We start from the raw sequence: 20,593 nt of genomic DNA on the forward strand, positions 1-20,593 counted from the left end.
TGAGCTGTAGCCAAGATTGGTATTGATCGTCTTTATTAAACAACGGCTAACGTTTCGGCGTTATCGCCTTGGTCAGAGCCTGGAAAACTCAAAGCCATTAGTGATTTATCACCTCAAGCGCCTCATCACCCTACAGAAAGCACCCAAACGGTAAGCAAACTCAAACAGCAACACATTGGCTAGTAATTACCTCATTAACTAGACTTGGTAACGCAACAGACCACCACGCACCACAACTACGAGTCACAAGGGTTTTATGTAGGGACCTCACGGCCTGCCCCGTAGATCAAAACCCGCATAGGTCTTGATGTGGGGATAGCTCGTTTGTGATCGCAATGCACTCATCCTTCAAAAACGTTTAAACTATTTCAAAGTTGATTTCAACAGTTTTCAAAAAGTGTGCTCCTCCACAGCAGCCTCGCCGCTTTTCTTGCGCTGCGTCTTGCTAAACCTCCGTCCACACCGTCTTCCTCGTAGCAGCTCTTACGATGAATAGTTTGGATCGAACGAGAAAGAAAGATGCATAGTGACAGAAGTTGATTCAGACTTACTTTAAACTGGAGCTGTTATAAGACATCACCCCAGGAATCTGACATGGTGTGGATTTCGTCTAAGGAAATCTCATAGGGGGTCGCGGACTAAGGGCTCAGGCGTGGTTCCGCTCATCTCTCCCTAATCGTAGCAAAAAACGGCGTGAAGGACTCTTTTTACACGTCGTTTCAGTTGCAACGCTCAACTCCTGTACATGCACCGCATCCAGCTGTCCAGATCTTATTAGTTCTTCTCGACTGCTTCTAAAAGTGAAACCTATGAGTAAGTTGTCGAGGAGACCAGAACGTATACGTAGAGGAGCATTCTAACGTCCTTCATAGAAACTAGGGCGGCTCTCACGCCGCTTTTTTAGGACGATTAGGGAGACAGATGATTTGGGTGAGCGGAACCTCCCGAGATCCCGCAATCTGCAATTCCATCTCTAGCTTTTCTTGCAGATTTCCTCGCCACGTCAGACTCGTTGTATGCTGCCTTTAAACTGGCGGTAAGGGATTTACCTGGTCTTACGATGTTGACAATCAGCAATCACATAAAAAGGAAGCGGGACTTAATACCTTGAAACTAAATTGTTAAGGACGCCATGGGAGGAAAAAAAACAGCAAAACTAAAGGAAAAAGGATTTGGCTAAGCCAGTCTTATTTACATTATATTGATGCTTTCACATAGAATCGATAGCGATACGCAACGGAAAGCATGAGAAAAGCTGTGACGAGCTTTTGATCTCGCCGTTGGCTCGCCTCCACTCACGACGTAACCCGTCACTCCGATACAGCACGTTTAAAGGCATCACCCCATGAATCTGAGGTGGTAGCAGATTTCAGGTGGAGTATTTGTATACGGGATCGGTGACTATGGAGAGGTGGGTGATTCCGTCCATTTCTTGCTGATGGGCGTAAAAAACGGCCCGGAAGATGCGGCGCCGCACAAGGCTGGCGCGCTCCAGTCAAACTCCCTGTGGAAAATAGTGCGCCAGAACACCTGAAGCCGTACCTTCCGGGCCGTTTTTACGGCAATTAGGAAGAAATGGACGGAATCACCTTCCTCTTCATAATCTACTATCCCTTATAAGAGTACTCCACCTGAAATCAGTATAACCTCAGATTCGTGGTGGTTGATGCCTTTAACTTCGAGTATTTAAGTTATAGCGGCGGAATGAAAGAAGCGCAACTTCAAAGAGAAGGCAGTTTTTTGGAAAACTTCTAAACAGCCTCATAGATGCAGAACTGCAAAAGTGTCTTGACTTACTTTTGGCTTAAAGACCGGACGAATTTTAGGGTCCAACGCGGCTTGTCTTCGCCGACTTGAGCCGTCCTTGGACATACCTGAGCTCATCCTGTTCGATCTTCCGCTGTTGCTCGCATATAATTCATCCATCCGCTTTCCATATTCTGCGAAACATTATGTTTCGCCTGAAATGATCGTCAGCACCACGTTCCTTCACAGTTTCCCCCAGTACTTCTATCCAAAAGAAAGCAAAGAGGCCTACTTTCAAAGACAAAGAAAGATTTTAGTGCTTTCCTCGTGACATCAGCCGTAATCATCAATGCGTAAGTTTCTTTATTATTACATACCATTGGCAATCACGGGTGGTTTCTCCGCGGCGTTTGATAAGTAGATACGGACGATCCGCTCCTAGACCTTGCAGCAAAGATATCCCTAGGTAGTTTTTGGTTTCCGTGACGGATAACTGCTTGTGGAGTAGAATTATGATATCGCCAGGTATCTTTTCGTCAATATTTTTATTTTCAACCAATCTTTGTCGTCTCACGAACCTCAAACGGAGGAAGACTTTTAAGAAGTTTCAATACTACCAATCTGTTTAACATTTTATCATTTGCCCTTTTTATTTGCTCAGACTAGTGGGCATAGTTTGTGCTTTGTTTTTCAGCGCTCCCGATGGTTGCTTTTCTTACTCTCGGATATTAATCCCGACGAAGATTTCGTTTAGGTACACCCTGCGACTGGATCTTTTCATTATACTTTGAATCTCCATGAACAAAAGAACCATGTCTTACACTTCTTCCCCTAATGTTCCTCTCCGCTGCTGATTTCATCAGTTCATCAGTTCAATCATCAGTATTTCTACCACCGTTTCAGCGTCTTCTCGGAGGGCGCGAATCCCATCGAAGACGTCAGGAATGTACTACCTAGTGTGTCCCTGTTAATGTTTTGGTCATCGATGAAGCTCAAGTTGGTCGATTCCACATCTTTTCTTTTTTTTTTCGTATTTCTCTTCCTCCTTTCTCTGGTATCTTGATCAGTGTTGCACAAAGAAATACAAAAGAGATATCCTCTTTTTTGAACAGACTCCTTCTAATGTTAGCGGGGAGTAATACTATGGGGTGTGCTAAACTTTTCGTGGAAAATACTCAACTCGAGGTAAGTGTTGTGGTGCTTTTTGCTTCGGGCTGGAAAAAGTGGACCTCTTAATACGCGATCACAATATTCTTTTAGCTTTACCCCTAGGTTTATATCAATCTATAAGGAAGAGGAAGTTGCTGCTGGGCTTTTCACTTCTCTACGTTTAAGTTTTGTTTGCAATGATTACCGAATTATCGTCGGGGTCGATAAATTCGTATCGGTTGTTTTGTTTGGGAAATATAAAAACATGGTATAATAAAATTGACCAGGTATACCGCTCCCACAAAAAATTGTATATCCCAACTAAATGCTCACACTCTCTAAGTCGCGGAAGTTCGGAACAAAACTCATGTGTCGCTATCTGCCTGTTGAGTACAGTAAAAACACAAAAAATCAGTTTAATTCACAGAGCGAGTCAAAAACGTATATATAAATGAACTTTATACTACATATAGTAGCGAAGTTCCTCAATGCTGAAAATTTTAAGCTGAAAATATTGTGATTTGAAGAATACACAAACATATCTAACCATCTACTCCACCCCCATTCACTTTCAATCCTTTGTTTTGAGAGCAGTGGATGTTCAGTTCAATTCAAACATTTTTAGGTGGAATTTTTAGTCTGATGACTAGAGCTAAATGTGGGTTTTGATTTGACTCGATTTATTTCTATCAACAGCAATAAGCAACCTATTAAGAGCGAGATGAGAAACTATCAGTACTAAGTTCTGTACAAGCAATCAAAATATAGGAAGGAATTTAGCCATCAACTAATTGGTTTTGGACTAGTTTCCACCTAGTCTTCACCACCATTGTTCACTTAAAGGCAGCACGTCACAAAATTGACGATGTTAGGATCTCTCCACAAGAGGGTAGGATAAAGGGTGTAGTAGTCTAATGCAGTAGATCACGACTATGAGCGTGATCATGCTCAAGTCCTTCTGGGTGTCCTGAACAATGGGAAAACGGCATGTGTGGTCCGACTTCCCTACGAGACAACTAGTATCGTGCCACACAAAGTTGTACGCAGGGTCAAGCGTGTAGTTGAGAGAAAACCCTCCTGATAACGACTCTTTGCATAGAAGGCCCTCCAAAAAACAACCCCTTCTTTTCCATTCTTTCTAGTACAGCCGCTCATACAGCAATGAAAAATTAATTCTAATAAACAGAAATAGAGGAACTAATTAGACGCTTAATAAATAAACCAAATAATATAATACAAAAGGGTGGGGGCTGTGGCGAAATTGGTCAGAGGTCCGTTGTAGCCACAAGGTCGAGGTTTCGAAACCGAGCTCAGAATTTCGATCAGTGCAGGAACCATTATTTCTGTGAAATGGAAAAAAATGAAAAAAAAACAGTTGGTAACGGCGGAGAACACCTTTTAAAACCATTTTCACACTATCTCCTACTAATTACAAACAAATTTACTCATCGATGATGGAGATGAGCGGTTGAGAGTTCGATACCCGCCGGAATTTTTTCATTTCTGCAAAGTAGAAAAAACAACTAATACCGACGCAGATCACATTCTAAAAAGTATTTTCTCACTATTTTCTACTTTCTATACACAATTTTACCCATTGAGAGCGATTACGGAAGAGGAATAGTTCGATCCCCGCCGGAATCTTCTGCAAAATCGAAAAAAAGTCACTGAGACGAATATTTTATCCGCAGTTTCTCTGAAATTGTTTTTAGAGCACTGCTCAAAAAAAAACTGCTGGACTGATCGGACTTTGGTAGCTTAAAATAAATATGAATAACGGACTACAGAAGAAACGGAAGGAAAAAAAGGTGGCTGTTTTCTGTGAAGGAAAATCTGTTCTACAAAAGGGTTAACACATCTTTTTCAGGAACTCTCTGATTTTTTCGAAAGCTAGTTGAGAAAAAGTTGGGAAATTTAGTATTTTTCTCAACTACTTTTTTAAAGAACGAAAATCATATGAGAGGAAGTAAAAATGAATTGTGATGGCAAAAATCTTCCTCTACAACACAATTCAAACCGAATTTGCTTTCATAAGCAGCGAGCTGAGTTATTGGACTTCGTTTGAAGTCATACAGGGTTTGGCGCGATACCAAAAATCTGAGATCTTGAAATTATACCAGCAAAACCTTTTAAAAAAACTTCTTGCCATCTATTTTTCTAACATTTTGCATCCCTTAATATGAATTTATTTGAAATCGACAATCCTCTCGTCTTTTTCTTTTCTGCTGACAAACCTTACGACCCCCTCTTTCTCCGGCAGCCCTCTTACGGCTCATTTTTGAGAAATTCTCAACACACGCTTGACATTGGGTGTATATCTGTGCTAGCATGCGTTGAATGCAAGTTGATAGTAGTTTCGTTGGAAAATTCGATCGACGAGGCCACTGTTTTCAGGACAATTAGGGAGAATTGACCGTGATCCCACTCATAATCGTGATATCTACATAAATAGTCGTATTTTTCATGGAAAATCAATTTCGTGGTGTGCTGCCTTTAGTGAACAGTTAAGTGACATGCATACACTTTTACATTACTAAATCACTGACATGGTCAAAGTACAAGAAAAATGCTTCAAAAAGCTAACCTCATATCTATTATCTCTTAAAAGAACATTTTTAAGTAGTAGCAAATAATGAATGCTATAAAATCCTAGAACATATGTAAAAACGGCATATAAAGATGTTTTCGCATTAATTCGAAAACTGAAAAAACAGCACACACGACAGAATAAACAAAAGAGGTCCGTACTCACTCACTGATATGCGTTACCCTACAGTAACGCGTGTAAATGGAGCTTATAGAGGTCTGAAGCATGCTCATTGCGACGTCTTCAATTCCGGCGGTGGTTTCAGTGTTTCTTCCACGATTTCTGTGGTGCGATTCCAGATTCCTTTCGCAACCCCGTAAAGCAGTCCGTCGATCAGTCGGATTTCTTGGGGTACCAAATGGTGCATGCTGATTAGATTCTCATGAAATATGGCTGGTCCCTTGAAAGAGAATATAATAGCCAAGAGAAGAAACAAAAGTACAGTCTTTTACTGATCATTAAGGGCAGCATACCACGAGTCTGGGGTGGTACGGATTTCAGGTGGAGTATCCGTATACGGGGTCGTAGATAATGGAGACCGGGGCTGTTCCGCTCATCTCTCCCTGAATCACTGCAGCAGCCGACCCCTGAATGCTGTTTTTTATGCCTTCTATTGCAGCGCGCCACCCTTGCACGCGTAGTGTCCCCTAAACCCTATCGGGCAGTCCGAATTGATTTTCGACGAATCGCAGGCAGAGGCGGCGCAAGGGGTGGAGCGTTGCAATAGATGGCGTCGTACAAAACAGTATTCTGGAGGCGACTGTCTGCAATGATACAGGGAGAGATGAGCGGAACTACCCTCGTCTCCATAATCTACGACCCCGTGTACGGATACTCCACTTGAAATCCGCACCACCTCAGATTTGTGGTATGGTGCCGTTAAGAAGAGACAATGGGAAAAAAAAGGAAAAGGGAGCAAGTAACGAGCAAAGTCTCCAACCCAGTGTTCGATAGGGTCCATTAAAAAAGACTTAGTGAGATCAGCGTTATAGTGTTGCTCAGGTGTCCAGGGTAGAAAACGTTGTCGATGCAGTTCGTCACGGCTGTCTGTGGGATAGATTCCTGCATTTGCCAGACACCTTAAACGACATACGATAGTCACCTCCCCAGTTCAAAAAAGGCTCAATAAAATATTACTTAGGATTTGGTATCTAGTGACTATTACTGCACTCGTATTTAAAGACCCCATGGCAGCTTGTTTTTATTCTTGTTTTCTCCCTATCTGGGCTGAATTCTTGCACACGTTTGTAGTCAAATGTTTACGGTATCAAAAATTGGAGATACGATACTTCCAAACAATCTCTAGAACAAGAAGAAAATCAAAACATGCTTAGGTACGTTCAGCCGTATTTCGGGAATGTATCAAATAAGGCAAAATGGCGACAGCAGCTAAGGTCATAACGAGACGAAACTTGGTGCAGTTGCGTAAGCGTGAGCGTTCGAAACGACGCAATGGAGAAAGCGGATGGAATCGAGGTGTGACTACGGCGAACTGCAGCTATGTATGGTTCCAGCAATGGTCCTCCCACGATCCGAACCGCTACGCTCCAGCGCTTCGAGCGCAGCCACCTACGCAACTGCACCGTCCTTCATGTTGTTTTGACCCGACTATAGAGAAGTGAGGAGGTGTACGGTAGAACTTAACATTGGAATTTTTGCTCTCAACGTACTTGGAGATCGTCTATAAAAAAAACATACCTGGCCACTGCGAGATCTTCCCATTCATGATAGGGGCAGAGTGATTTCTGATGAAACAATTCCTCAACGAAAATCTTCATTGCCGCACGACTCATTGCGTAACCGCTCCCACCGGCATTGTATCCATGTTTTGGCTTAAGAAACAATTTTGGAAAATGAATACTAAGGTAACTAGAAGAATTATCATTCGCAAATTCCAGGTAACTATTGAGCTGAATGAGTAGCCCAACACTACTTTTAAAAAGGAATTAATTTCTAATCACAAATAATAGAAGATCTTTAGCAAAGGTGTTCCGCACCAAAATTGTTCGCTGCTGAGGTTTTTCTTGAAAACCGTTTACAGGAAAGACTCCAACAGTAAGGAAGGGGAGAAGGAAATAAGCAGTTTTTGAACAATGCTAATGTTATGCTTACATACTAGCAATGCAGACAATTTCTTCTCGTTTGGACCATTAAATGTACATTATCATATGTTTATGGAAGTAAGTAAGTTTAATATAAGAAGTACATATTTGTGACTTCGGAAGGGATAATAAAGAATTTGAAGGAAAAAAGGTGAAAGTAAGAAAGGAATCTGGACAAACATTTGCCTGATTTGCAGTACCCCCTTCAGCGGCGATGAAATGTGAAGAGGCACTCCTGTATTATCCGTTAACGACCTTTGAACTTAAAGGCATCACCCCACGAATCTGGGGTGGTACGGGTTTCAGGTAGGTTGTACTTATACGGGATCGTAGATTATGGGGAAAAGAGTGATTCCACCATTTCTTCCTAATTGCCGTAAAAAACCGCTCGGAAGGTGCGGCGTGTGCACAAAGTTGGCGCGCTCCAATCGAACTCGTTGTAGAAAATAGCGGCCCGTGACACTCGAAGCCGCATCTTCCAGACACTTCCGCAAATGCACCAATCTTCAGGTCCTTTTGACCCAACTATAGTCGGGTCAAAACGACATGAATCACGAGTGTAGGGGAGTGGAGTAGTGGAACGTTTACGGCGTCAAAAAATTGGTACAAAAATCTGAGACATTGCGATTTGTTTGAGGAGTCGCTAACAAGCTTTGACAAATCAGCTTCCCTCACTTCTCCTTTATCAATGAGGAACACAGACGGAGAATATTTAGATGAAATTTTTAGCAACTTTAGAAGTCTATTCGAATAGAAAGACGCAGAATGTCCTTTTCTCGAGCATTTCCCATTCATACACTCAGCTTTCATCTCTTTCTTCCGTCTCTTATTTATGCGTTATTTCAAAAGCGCCAACATTATTCGTGAATGCCTTCCGAGACGTACATACTTTTCAAATCTCGAAGAATCTCGTTTTTTTTCGAGAACAAAGGTAAATGATGCACTGTGGTTTCGAATTTGTAACAGTATCAAAAGGAAGAGAAAATGCACGTGAAATAGCGAGAGAAGAAACATCCGATGGATATAAATTACGTACATGATTTTTTTTGTCGAGAACTGGATACATTAACAGGTGGGCTCAGCGATGGCAGAGCCAGCCCTTCATGAAGCGAACCTCCTTAAAGGCATCACCCCACGAATCTGAGGTGGTACGGATTTCAGGTGGAGTATTCGTATACGGGATCGTAGTTTATGAAGAGAGGAATGATCTCGTCCGTTTCTTCCTAATTGCTGTAAAAAAACGGCCTGTAAGATACGGCTTCGGGCGTTCCGGCGCCCCATTTTCAACATGGAATTCGGTTGGAGCGCATTAGTGCTGTGCACGCGCGGCATCTTCCATCTTTTTACGGTAATTAGGAAGAAATGGACGGAATTACCCCCTCTCCATAATCTACTATGCCGTATACGACTATTCCACCTGAAATCCGTACCACCTCAGAATCGTGGAGTGATGCCTTTAAGATGCATTCTTAACCACTTTGATGGAACATGGTCTGGGACGGCTAGATGAATCGATGCACCAACGGTATTGGGAAAGTTCCGCTTAACTTAAATCATGTTCTGCCAGAATGTCAAAGAATGTGACAGAGACCTGGTGACGGTAAAGGAGGAATGTAATATCTAAATGTTACCTTCATAGTCATAGAAACCGAACAAAAAGTTTTGATCAAAGACCTTGAAGAAAAGAGTTAAAATTAAAAAAGAAAAAAAAAACAAAGTTCGGGAAAAAACACATTGGATGAAGAAGTGAAGAGTACTTAAGGACGATGCGATGCTGTTTGTACTTGCATTTTTCCTAATACTCAATACTATATCGATACTTTTCTTAAACAACTTCCCAGTGAATAAAACTAGACAAAGGCAGCAGCACAGATCTTCTGATAATGTTTCGTATTCAAAAAAGAAGCAGGCAAAATTGCGTTTCTGGACACATTTCGAAATGTTATGTCTTGACGGCGCTGCAGATATTTTTGCTGCGCTTTCAGAGAAATAGTTACCTGAATACCCAACAAAGCACTTTGAACCATTTTATTACTATCTCTAAGCCCTCACGTGTTGATCTGCTTGGACTGGGGATAGATTACGTGCTCCGCTACATTTAGCACTTGTTGTACGGTCTGCAGTCTTTTTTTTCACTTCACGATGAGCACAAATTTACATGGGGTAACTTTAAACACATCTTTACCATTCTCCTCTTCACTCTAAATCCAATATAATGCGGTTCATTGGGGTCGAACGTGGCCAGGTATGCTCTCAGATTCTCCATGATGACGTAAGTGTCGTCGTCTGCCTTGTAGTACCTGTAGCACATCACATGCAGAACGACGTGGCATCTTGCGATGTACTGAGATGCTTACCAGTCGTAATGTGACGAGATGTTTGTGTACACATAGTAAAGCGCAAGACGAGTTTTCCAGAAAAGTTTGAAGTAACTATCGGGTAACCCCCAGAATATTGTGTGGTACGGTGTAAAAGCATTCAGGAAACGGCCATTGTTTGTGAGGAAATGCGATGCATCACAACGTTGAAGCCATGTAGAATTGATGGCGGGAACCTGAATATGAAATATTGCTTACAAAATCACCAAAACGGTAGAACATTTTTTTTTTTGAAATTGAAATGGCAAGGAATTAAACTGCAGTGCTGCTGGATCTGATGATAAAAGCAAGAAGTACTATTTGTTACACTTCCTCTTCTTCGTCAAAAAGGTAAACAATTAACAAAGAGAGTTTTTGCTCAAAACATTATTTGTAGGTTGCAATTAATGCCACTAATATCAAAGGAGTAATTAACGCTGAATCCTTGCTGATCATATGAAACAAAACATATTCATTTCCTTTCCATTCTCACAATGCTATCCAAGAAGTTCCCAAGTAATCAAGACGTAGACAGGCTCTATTCTCGACCCGCACCACGCATCAGTGCACCCCTACACCGAATACGTCACTCGGCTAATGGTGAAAACGGTTCAAAAAATGGTTGGAATCCAATGGGCATTGCCTGCGATTTTGCACAGTGGGATGTCAACCCATTCCTTCTTCCCTACAGCTATCCTCAACTTTCACACAATATTAACCACCATTTGGATACAGTAATCCAGATTTCCTCTCGAGCAGCGATGTCCGAGTGGTTAAGGAGTTGGACTTGAAATCCAATGGGCATTGCCCGCGTAGGTTCGAACCCTGCTCGCTGCGGAGGTTTTGCACAGTGGGATGTCAACCCTTTCCTTCTTCCCTACAGCTATCCTCAAACTTCACAGCACGATAACCACCATTTGGATACAGTAATCCAGGTTTCCTCTCGAGCAGCGATGTCCGAGTGGTTAAGGAGTTGGACTTGAAATCCAATGGGCATTGCCCGCGTAGGTTCGAACCCTGCTCGCTGCGGAGGTTTTGCACAGTGGGATGTCAACCCATTCCTTCTTCCCTACAGCTATCCTCAACTTTCACACAATATTAACCACCATTTGGATACAGTAATCCAGATTTCCTCTCGAGCAGCGATGTCCGAGTGGTTAAGGAGTTGGACTTGAAATCCAATGGGCATTGCCCGCGTAGGTTCGAACCCTGCTCGCTGCGGAGGTTTTGCACAGTGGGATGTCAACCCATTCCTTCTTCCCTACAGCTATCCTCAACTTTCACACAATATTAACCACCATTTGGATACAGTAATCCAGATTTCCTCTCGAGCAGCGATGTCCGAGTGGTTAAGGAGTTGGACTTGAAATCCAATGGGCATTGCCCGCGTAGGTTCGAACCCTGCTCGCTGCGGAGGTTTTGCACAGTGGGATGTCAACCCATTCCTTCTTCCCTACAGCTATCCTCAACTTTCACACAATATTAACCACCATTTGGATACAGTAATCCAGATTTCCTCTCGAGCAGCGATGTCCGAGTGGTTAAGGAGTTGGACTTGAAATCCAATGGGCATTGCCCGCGTAGGTTCGAACCCTGCTCGCTGCGGAGGTTTTGCACAGTGGGATGTCAACCCATTCCTTCTTCCCTGCAACTATCCTCAACTTTCACAGCAAATTAACCACCATTTGGATACAGTAATCCAGATTTCCTCTCGAGCAGCGATGTCCGAGTGGTTAAGGAGTTGGACTTGAAATCCAATGGGCATTGCCCGCGTAGGTTCGCTGGTTCGAACCCTGCTCGCTGCGGAGGTTTTGCACAGTGGGATGTCAACCCACTCCTTCTTCCCTGCAACTATCCTCAAACTTCACAGCACAATAACCACCATTTGGATACAGTAATCAAAATTTCCTCTCGAGAAGGAATTTCCGGGGGGTTAAAAGAGTAAAAAAAAAAAAAAAGGGGGTTTGCCGGGTAGGTTAAAAAATGCTCCTGCGGAGGTTTTGCACAGTGGGATGTCAACCTTCTTCTTCCCTACAGCTATCCTTCACGCACGATAACCACCATTTTTGGATACAGTAATCCAGATTTCCTCTCGAGCAGCGATGTCCGAGTGGTTAAGGAGTTGGACTTGAAATCCAATGGGCATTGCCCGCGTAGGTTCGAACCCTGCTCGCTGCGGAGGTTTTGCACAGTGGGATGTCAACCCACTCCTTCTTCCCTGCAACTATCCTCAAACTTCACAGCACAATAACCACCATTTGGATACAGTAATCCAGATTTGCTCTCGAGCAGCGATGTCCGAGTGGTTAAGGAGTTGGACTTGAAATCCAATGGGCATTGCCCGCGTAGGTTCGAACCCTGCTCGCTGCGGAGGTTTTGCACAGTGGGATGTCAACCCACTCCTTCTTCCCTGCAACTATCCTCAAACTTCACAGCACAATAACCACCATTTGGATACAGTAATCCAGTTTATTTCCTCTCGAGCAGCGATGTCCGAGTGGTTAAGGAGTTGGACTTGAAATCCAATGGGCATTGCCCGCGTAGGTTCGAACCCTGCTCGCTGCGGAGGTTTTGCACAGTGGGATGTCAAACCCTTTCCTTCTTCCCTACAGCTATCCTCAAACTTCACAGCACAATAACCACCATTTGGATACAGTAATCCAGATTTCCTCTCGAGCAGCGATGTCCGAGTGGTTAAGGAGTTGGACTTGAAATCCAATGGGCATTGCCCGCGTAGGTTCGAACCCTGCTCGCTGCGGAGGTTTTGCACAGTGGGATGTCAACCCACTCCTTCTTCCCTGCAACTATCCTCAAACTTCACAGCACAATAACCACCATTTGGATACAGTAATCCAGATTTGCTCTCGAGCAGCGATGTCCGAGTGGTTAAGGAGTTGGACTTGAAATCCAATGGGCATTGCCCGCGTAGGTTCGAACCCTGCTCGCTGCGGAGGTTTTGCACAGTGGGATGTCAACCCATTCCTTCTTCCCTACAGCTATCCTCAACTTTCACACAATATTAACCACCATTTGGATACAGTAATCCAGATTTCCTCTCGAGCAGCGATGTCCGAGTGGTTAAGGAGTTGGACTTGAAATCCAATGGGCATTGCCCGCGTAGGTTCGAACCCTGCTCGCTGCGGAGGTTTTGCACAGTGGGATGTCAACCCTTTCCTTCTTCCCTACAGCTATCCTCAAACTTCACAGCACGATAACCACCATTTGGATACAGTAATCCAAATTTCCTCTCGAGCAGCGATGTCCGAGTGGTTAAGGAGTTGGACTTGAAATCCAATGGGCATTGCCCGCGTAGGTTCGAACCCTGCTCGCTGCGGAGGTTTTGCACAGTGGGATGTCAACCCTTTCCTTCTTCCCTACAGCTATCCTCAAACTTCACAGCACGTTAACCACCATTTGGATACAGTAATCCAAATTTCCTCTAGCAGCGATGTCCGAGTGGTTAAGGAGTTGGACTTGAAATCCAATGGGCATTGCCCGCGTAGGTTCGAACCCTGCTCGCTGCGGAGGTTTTGCAAAGTGGGATTTAAACCTTTTTTTTTTTTCCTACAGTCTCTTCAATCCATTTGGATTTCCTCTCGAGCAGCGATGTCCGAGTGGTTAAGGAGTTGGACTTGAAATCCAATGGGCATTGCCCGCGTAGGTTCGAACCCTGCTCGCTGCGGAGGTTTTGCACAGTGGGATGTCAACCAATTCCTTCTTCCCTACAGCTATCCTCAACTTTCACACAATATTAACCACCATTTGGATAACAGATTTCCTCTCGAGCAGCGATGTCGAGTGGTTAGGAGTTGGACTTGAAATCCAATGGGATTGCCCGCGTAGTTCGAACCTTCCTGCGGAGGTTTTATCCTCAAACTTTCTCAGCACAATAACCACCATTTGGATACAGTAATCCAGATTTCCTCTCGAGCAGCGATGTCCGAGTGGTTAAGGAGTTGGACTTGAAATCCAATGGGCATTGCCCGCGTAGGTTCGAACCCTGCTCGCTGCGGAGGTTTTGCACAGTGGGAGGTCAACCAATTCCTTCTTCCCTACAGCTATCCTCAACTTTCACGCAATATTAACCACCATTTGGATACAGTAATCCAGGTTTCCTCTCGAGCAGCGATGTCCGAGTGGTTAAGGAGTTGGACTTGAAATCCAATGGGCATTGCCCGCGTAGGTTCGAACCCTGCTCGCTGCGGAGGTTTTGCACAGTGGGATGTCAACCCATTCCTTCTTCCCTACAGCTATCCTCAACTTTCACACAATATTAACCACCATTTGGATACAGTAATCCAGATTTCCTCTCGAGCAGCGATGTCCGAGTGGTTAAGGAGTTGGACTTGAAATCCAATGGGCATTGCCCGCGTAGGTTCGAACCCTGCTCGCTGCGGAGGTTTTGCACAGTGGGATGTCAACCCATTCCTTCTTCCCTACAGCTATCCTCAACTTTCACACAATATTAACCACCATTTGGATACAGTAATCCAGATTTCCTCTCGAGCAGCGATGTCCGAGTGGTTAAGGAGTTGGACTTGAAATCCAATGGGCATTGCCCGCGTAGGTTCGAACCCTGCTCGCTGCGGAGGTTTTGCACAGTGGGATGTCAACCCTTTTCTTCTTCCCTACAGCTATCCTCAAACTTCACAGCACAATAACCACCATTTGGATACAGTAATCCAGATTTCCTCTCGAGCAGCGATGTCCGAGTGGTTAAGGAGTTGGACTTGAAATCCAATGGGCATTGCCCGCGTAGGTTCGAACCCTGCTCGCTGCGTAGGTTTTGCATGGTGAGAGGCCAACTCTTGCACAGCACATTAACCACCATTTGGATACAGTGATCTTTAACTATAGAAATTTAATTATCTCACTACTTTTGTGAACTTTGTGAGTTTTATATGATCCTAAAAATGTTGTAGAGGGTAGAAGTGATTAAATCCTCTCTATGATATTTCGTCCACCGTTTGGATGCACCTTCGGCTGTTTATGAGTTCTAAGAACGTTTTCTTTATTGGACTCACCCGTGTTTTGTGATATACTGACGTTGTCATAACCCAACATAGAATTGACCCGACTTTCTTTTGAGATATGGCTGCTTCAGACACTTTCGAATTCCGTAGTAGGCTCTCATTATATATCCTTAAAGTATTATAGATTTGATGATCAAAATGTCTTTTTATGTTCAGTAATCCTTGTTGTGGAAAGTAAAGAGAGGTTCCAATAAAACAAGTGATTTCTGTTCTTTTCTGTTTTCTTGGCAGTATGAATTAGCGAGGACCGTGGAATACGACTATTTGTAGAGCCGTGAGTTCTTCGGGTCCCTTGCGTTCGTCACGTTGTCGTTGAAGCCAATTTAACAGAGCTGTATTTGAATGTGCGCGTATTTTCGCACTTTATGGAGCCTATGCACTTTTACAGTATATAAATACTGGCACAACTACTCATATGGCGACACATCATCATCACTTTGCAATTTATAGGCAATTTGTAGCCCCATGATGTTATGACCACGGATCTCCCTCACTAGAGGGATCACAGCCGGTTAGTCGCGAGGCTACGTGGTGCGTCCCCGGGTGGCGGATAGGGGGCTAATCGCGGACCAAAAGGGACCTTGTGCCTGCCCAGAGACGCAGGTGGATTCAGGAGATGGACTCCCTGTTTCTGCTGAGCCAGAACTGACTCATGACATCCTTGTATCCTGCACTCCGGTCCTGCCAAAAGCCTGCAATTAAGTGATTAATTACTGGGAGGTGCAAGGGAGGCGGTTAGGAGTCGCCTCCAACAAATAAACTCCACATATCCTCTCCGGGAGAACGGAAGTTCTCCCAGAAACTCATGGGGCTAGAGGCTTGCAACCTGCCCATGGGTTTTAAAATTTTACACAAAACACAGTAATAGAAAAGAGTCTCCTGATTCTGGATTAAAGCCTGATACGGTAGCGTCAGGTGGGACGGGGTTGCAGGAGTCATGTATGCTACCGAAACGGAAAAGGACTAGGATGGTGATACGTACTTATAACGCACGTACGCTTGCATCGAAAGCGGCCATCGAAGATCTGATGATGTAAGCCAAGAAGATCAAGTATGACGTCATCGGACTGATCGAGATGAGACGACGTCACCTTCTCAACGCCGTATATGAGACTGGAGAAGAACTGTTCTTAAGAACATGCGACAGTAGAGGTGTTCGTGGATTGGCGTCCTCGTCAACACGAGTATGGCAAAGAACATCGACACTTTCGAACAACTTGCGACCCGAGTCGGACGTCCGCGGATGAGAAGATTTGGTCCAACACCAGCTTTGACTATCTTCGTCGCTTACGCTCCAACATCAAGCGACGAAGAAGAAGAAGTCGAAGCTATCTATATGGACCTAGAGAAGTTCTACCGAGAAAATCATGTTTTCTACAAGGTCATAATTAGCGATTTCAACGCCAAAGTTGGCCCAAGAAGAATGCCGGAGGAACTTCACATCGGGACCCATGGCCTACAATGGAATGACCAAGGGGAGAAGCTCTCCGAGTTCATCATGACGACTAAGACCATCCATGGGAACTCGCAATTCCAGAAGCCCTCCTCTCTACGCTGGACGTGGGAGTCACCCGGTGGAGGGTACCGTAATGAAATAGACCACATCATCGTCAATAAAAGGTTCTGTCTGACGGATGTTGCTGCTGTACCAAAGTTCTATACGGGATCGGACCATCGCCTCCTCTTTGGAAAATCTTCCTTCACAAGCAGAGAAAGCGGCCAAGTTCAGAGAGAGAAATCCCAGGACTACCATCAGCTGGGATCTCTTCGCTACGCTAGCCGCCTTTTGGGAAGATTCCGCGATGGACAACATCGACGAGGAATATGACCGGCCTGTTGAACACCTTCACGACTGCGCGAAACTCTTGAGCTGATACGCCAGCCTGGAGCAGCACGAGCCGCAGGGAAGCAAGAACTCACGTCCGAGCTCGCAAGGCTTTGCAGAGAGGCGATAAAGGAAGACCTTAAAGAGAGAAGAGCAGAAGTGCTGGCTGAAGCTGCAGAGGCGGGGAAAAACATCCACTATGCCCGTCGAGACTTCGTCAGTCGCTAGACGAGGATGACTGCTCTCCGGAGCCCGAAGAGGACGACCACTGCATCGAGAAGGGGGATGGAGAAAATCATCCACGACTTCTACTCTGATCCTTTCGATAGCCATGTCCACTTGCCCCCTCACCATCTGAGGGAAGACCGACATGTCATCCCAGAGGTTCTCCCGTGCGAAACACGACATGCTATCATGTCGGTGAGAAATCGTACGGCACCCGGTCCAGACGGAATAAGACCAGAACAACTGAAGAAGCTTCTGCCAGTACTCATCAACACCTTGGCGAGGCTCTTTACACGTTACCTGTCGGAATGCAAGGTTCCTAAACAGTGGAAGACCAGCAAGACCGTGTTGTTGTATAAAAAGGGAGATCCACATGACATCGGCAACTATCGTCCAATCTGCCTACTGTCCGTCATCTACAAGCTCTTTACAAGAGTGATCCTTAATAGGATTGAAAAAGTCCTGCATGAAGGACAGCCATGCGAGCAAGCAGGGTTTCGAAAAGGATTCAGCACGATTGATCACATTCACACTGTCAACTCATCGAGGTATCACGAGAGTACAAGATGCCGCTCTGTCTCACCTTCATCGACTTGAAGAAGGCCTTCGACTCAGTAGAGACGGAAGCGGTCGTGGAAGCCTTGGACAACCAAGGCGTCCCTACTCACTACATAAAGGTACTTCGAGAGTTGTACAGTAACTTCACGACCGGAATTTCGCCATTCTACAAGAACATCACCATTGACGTGAAGAGGGTGTTCCGACAGGGTGATACAATTTCACCCAAAATATTCACAGCCACCCTCGAGAACGCAATGCGAAAGTTGGAGTGGGACGACATGGGAGTGAAGGTTGATGGTCGGCAGCTACACCATTTGCGCTTTGCTGATGACATCGTACTGATAACACCTAGCATCAGCCACGCGGAACGAATGCTGACCGAATTCGACGAAACATGTAAAATTCGATGGATGCATCGGTCTCCAGCTGAATCTGCAAAAGACGATGTTCATGCGGAACGGGTGGGTCTCGGATGCCTTATTCACTCTCAACGGAACGAACATATCCGAATGCACCAGCTACGTTTATCTGGGTCGGGAAATGAACATGATGAACGACCTGACCCCTGAGCTACGCAGGAGGAGACGAGCCGCTTGGGGAGCGTACAAGAGCATCGAGGATGTAGCGAAGAAGACCAGGAACACCCGGCTCCGTGCTCACCTCTTCAACACCACCGTACTTCCCGCTCTGACCTATGCTTCGGAAACCTGGGCATTTCGCAAGCAGAAAGAAAACGCAGTGAGCGTCATTGAACGCGCAATTGAGAGAGTGATGCTAGGAGTATCCCGTTTCACGCAAGTGAGGGACGGGATTCGAAGTTCTCTCCTACGTCAGCGATCGAAGATTAGAGACGCCGCCGCGTTTGCCAAGGAAAGTAAAATAAGGTGGGCCGGACACGTGATGCGCTTTAATGACAACCGTTAGACCAGAGCCGTGAGCGAATGGGTTCCCCGCGATATTAAGCGCACTACAGGAAGACCGCCGACCCGATGGTCAGATTTCTTCACGAAGCCCTTCAAAGAAAAATATGATGCTCTTCGTGTCCCACGCGAAAGGAGGAACCACTGGGCTACTCTGGCACGCGATCGGGACAAATGGAAGAATTACTGAAGCCCGCTCGACCAGTTCGAAGATCAACGGGAGTCAAGGTGATCAAGGTGATGTTATGCAGCTAAGGGATAAAAAGAATTGCAACAAACTCTGAGTGAAATGGGAACGATTTTATACATATCGCTCTTGTCTTTTCATAGTAAATTTGTACTATAGAATAAAAATTTGTACTAGAGAATAAAAACTCCTGATTCTTTTAAAATCCCATCACGTTAGAAGTGTACGAAAAATGATAGTTGATGTAAAACATGTTTTACATGAGGGCTTACTCAAATCCACTGTCGTCAATCGGCACAAACGGCAGGATTTCGATGCCACTCTTGTATTGAACTTCGTAGAGTATATAAGTCAACACAAGTAATAACCACACAACGATGACGTATGAAACTTTCCATCTTCTTGGAATACGGAACCAACGCAAGCGGGGAGTAGCATACGTCTGAAGAGGATCGTTGTGAGGCACCATCACATTCGTGAGCTTAACGTTAACGTTCACGGGAATTTTTGATGTTGTGTTTTTCGCACAAGTAGGCAGGATTTTATGATATAGTTACGAATATACCCTTTATATTAAAACACAAAATATACATTAGTTACAACTGCAGAGGTAGATACCAGTTCATTCAACTAGGCGACTTTTTACATCCATAAAGTGTAGATGTGAAAGCTCCATGTGAATCATTGGCAAAATCACCGAGCACTCCTTACACCTGCGCGCGCAACTGCATCCACTACCCAGAAATTCGTTTTAGAACTCGTACAAATGTGATGTAATGTGCTGCTTGGTCCGGTAAACTAAGCTCTTTGATTCCTTTTTAGACAGCTAATTCTTTGACTTATAGGTATATTTTGTAGATTTGTTATCTCTCGAACTGAATAGAACACAACATCAAAAATTCCCGCGAACTTTATTAACAAACTTTAACACTTACGCTAACGGTAACTGTCGCAAGTCGTATAAGATTCTTTGTCATTGATGATGTCATAGAGTTCGGTTAGGATATGTAACTTCCATAATGAATCAATTTAACACTCCTGAGTGGAGAATATAGCAGGAATAGTACCAGGGTTGTCAATCTAGAATGTCATGTAGGCGAGAATGTGGCTCGTCAAAAAATTTGAGTTTGTTAAAAGAAAAATTTCAAAGATTTCTGCACGAGAAGCATGACTGGATGTTTAGAATCGAAGTGGAGAGTTTATGGTCAGAATGAAAACACAGGAGAGAAGCTGCTTGTGTATTCCTTTCTGAAGATCCTCGGAAGCTCGATTATGAGCTAAGTATGAAGAGCTTTGTTTTTCACGATAGCAGTACTAAAAATGACTGTAAACATTTAGAATTTAAAATGGGTAAAAAAAATCCTTCAAAAACTAAACATATCACAGCTAGTTAGTTTACAACTGCGCTTTCAGCAAAATGCTCAAAAGTGAAGTTACAAGCATCCATTCGTCCATGATGCTTTCCATCCGAGCTAGAGCTCAAGGAAGTAATGACGTCGACGACGGTTTTTCCTACTAAATTTCCAGACAACATATACAACTCGTAGAGAGTTTACTCATCGGATTTCTAAAAGATAAAATTGCACGGAAGGATGAAACGAAGAAAAAAAAACGAAGGCTGTCTGTCTTGATTCTCTTCTCTTCCGGCTAAACCCGTTCTCAATATAAGCGTTAATGCGAAGATTATTTCAACGCCTAGCAAGTTCTCATTCCATGTTACACGGAAGATAAGGAGAGCCAGAAATTGTGCTAGTTTTAAAAACCAGAATAAGAGAAATTGTTCTTTGCTTCCATTAGTTTTTGGTGCATGAAGGACTTATACGTTTCTTTCAGCACTCGAGTTGAACTAAACACAATTTATTTACATATTGTAGCAGAATCTGTAAATTGGTCGCGGTGTT

General features: G+C 44.2%; 3 protein-coding genes across 5 annotated transcripts; 2 read left to right on the forward strand and 1 right to left on the reverse strand.

Annotated features, from left to right (window-relative positions):
• Window positions 1-5,711: 5,711 nt before the first annotated feature.
• RB195_000917 (uncharacterized protein) lies at window positions 5,712-16,037 on the reverse strand (the record flags this gene model as incomplete). Of its 2 annotated transcripts, XM_064197475.1 has the most annotated exons (6): window positions 5,712-5,882; window positions 6,423-6,561; window positions 7,181-7,314; window positions 9,770-9,884; window positions 9,942-10,138; window positions 15,972-16,037. In XM_064197475.1, the coding sequence occupies 6 exons, from the start codon at window positions 16,035-16,037 to the stop codon at window positions 5,712-5,714; spliced, it is 822 nt and encodes a 273-aa protein (XP_064053356.1). The 2 variants fall into 2 exon arrangements, with proteins under 2 accessions (XP_064053356.1, XP_064053357.1); XM_064197476.1 differs by lacking the exons at window positions 9,770-9,884; window positions 9,942-10,138; window positions 15,972-16,037 and having other exon boundaries at window positions 7,181-7,275.
• A 123-nt stretch (window positions 16,038-16,160) lies between these two features.
• On the forward strand, window positions 16,161-16,802 carry RB195_000918 (uncharacterized protein; the record flags this gene model as incomplete). The annotated part of the gene is made up of 1 exon (XM_064197477.1): window positions 16,161-16,802. The coding sequence occupies one exon, from the start codon at window positions 16,161-16,163 to the stop codon at window positions 16,800-16,802; it is 642 nt and encodes a 213-aa protein (XP_064053358.1).
• A 231-nt stretch (window positions 16,803-17,033) lies between these two features.
• On the forward strand, window positions 17,034-18,695 carry RB195_000919 (uncharacterized protein; the record flags this gene model as incomplete). 2 transcript variants are annotated; one of them, XM_064197479.1, is made up of 4 exons in its annotated part: window positions 17,034-17,483; window positions 17,573-18,117; window positions 18,164-18,504; window positions 18,559-18,695. In XM_064197479.1, 4 exons carry the CDS (start codon window positions 17,034-17,036, stop codon window positions 18,693-18,695), a joined length of 1,473 nt encoding a protein of 490 aa, XP_064053359.1. The 2 variants fall into 2 exon arrangements, with proteins under 2 accessions (XP_064053359.1, XP_064053360.1); XM_064197478.1 differs by lacking the exons at window positions 17,034-17,483; window positions 18,164-18,504; window positions 18,559-18,695 and having other exon boundaries at window positions 17,591-18,154.
• Between the last annotated feature and the right edge of the window lie 1,898 nt (window positions 18,696-20,593).

The sequence above is a fragment of the Necator americanus genome, chromosome IV, assembly GCF_031761385.1.
Source record: "Necator americanus strain Aroian chromosome IV, whole genome shotgun sequence".
NCBI lineage: Eukaryota > Metazoa > Nematoda > Chromadorea > Rhabditida > Ancylostomatidae > Necator > Necator americanus.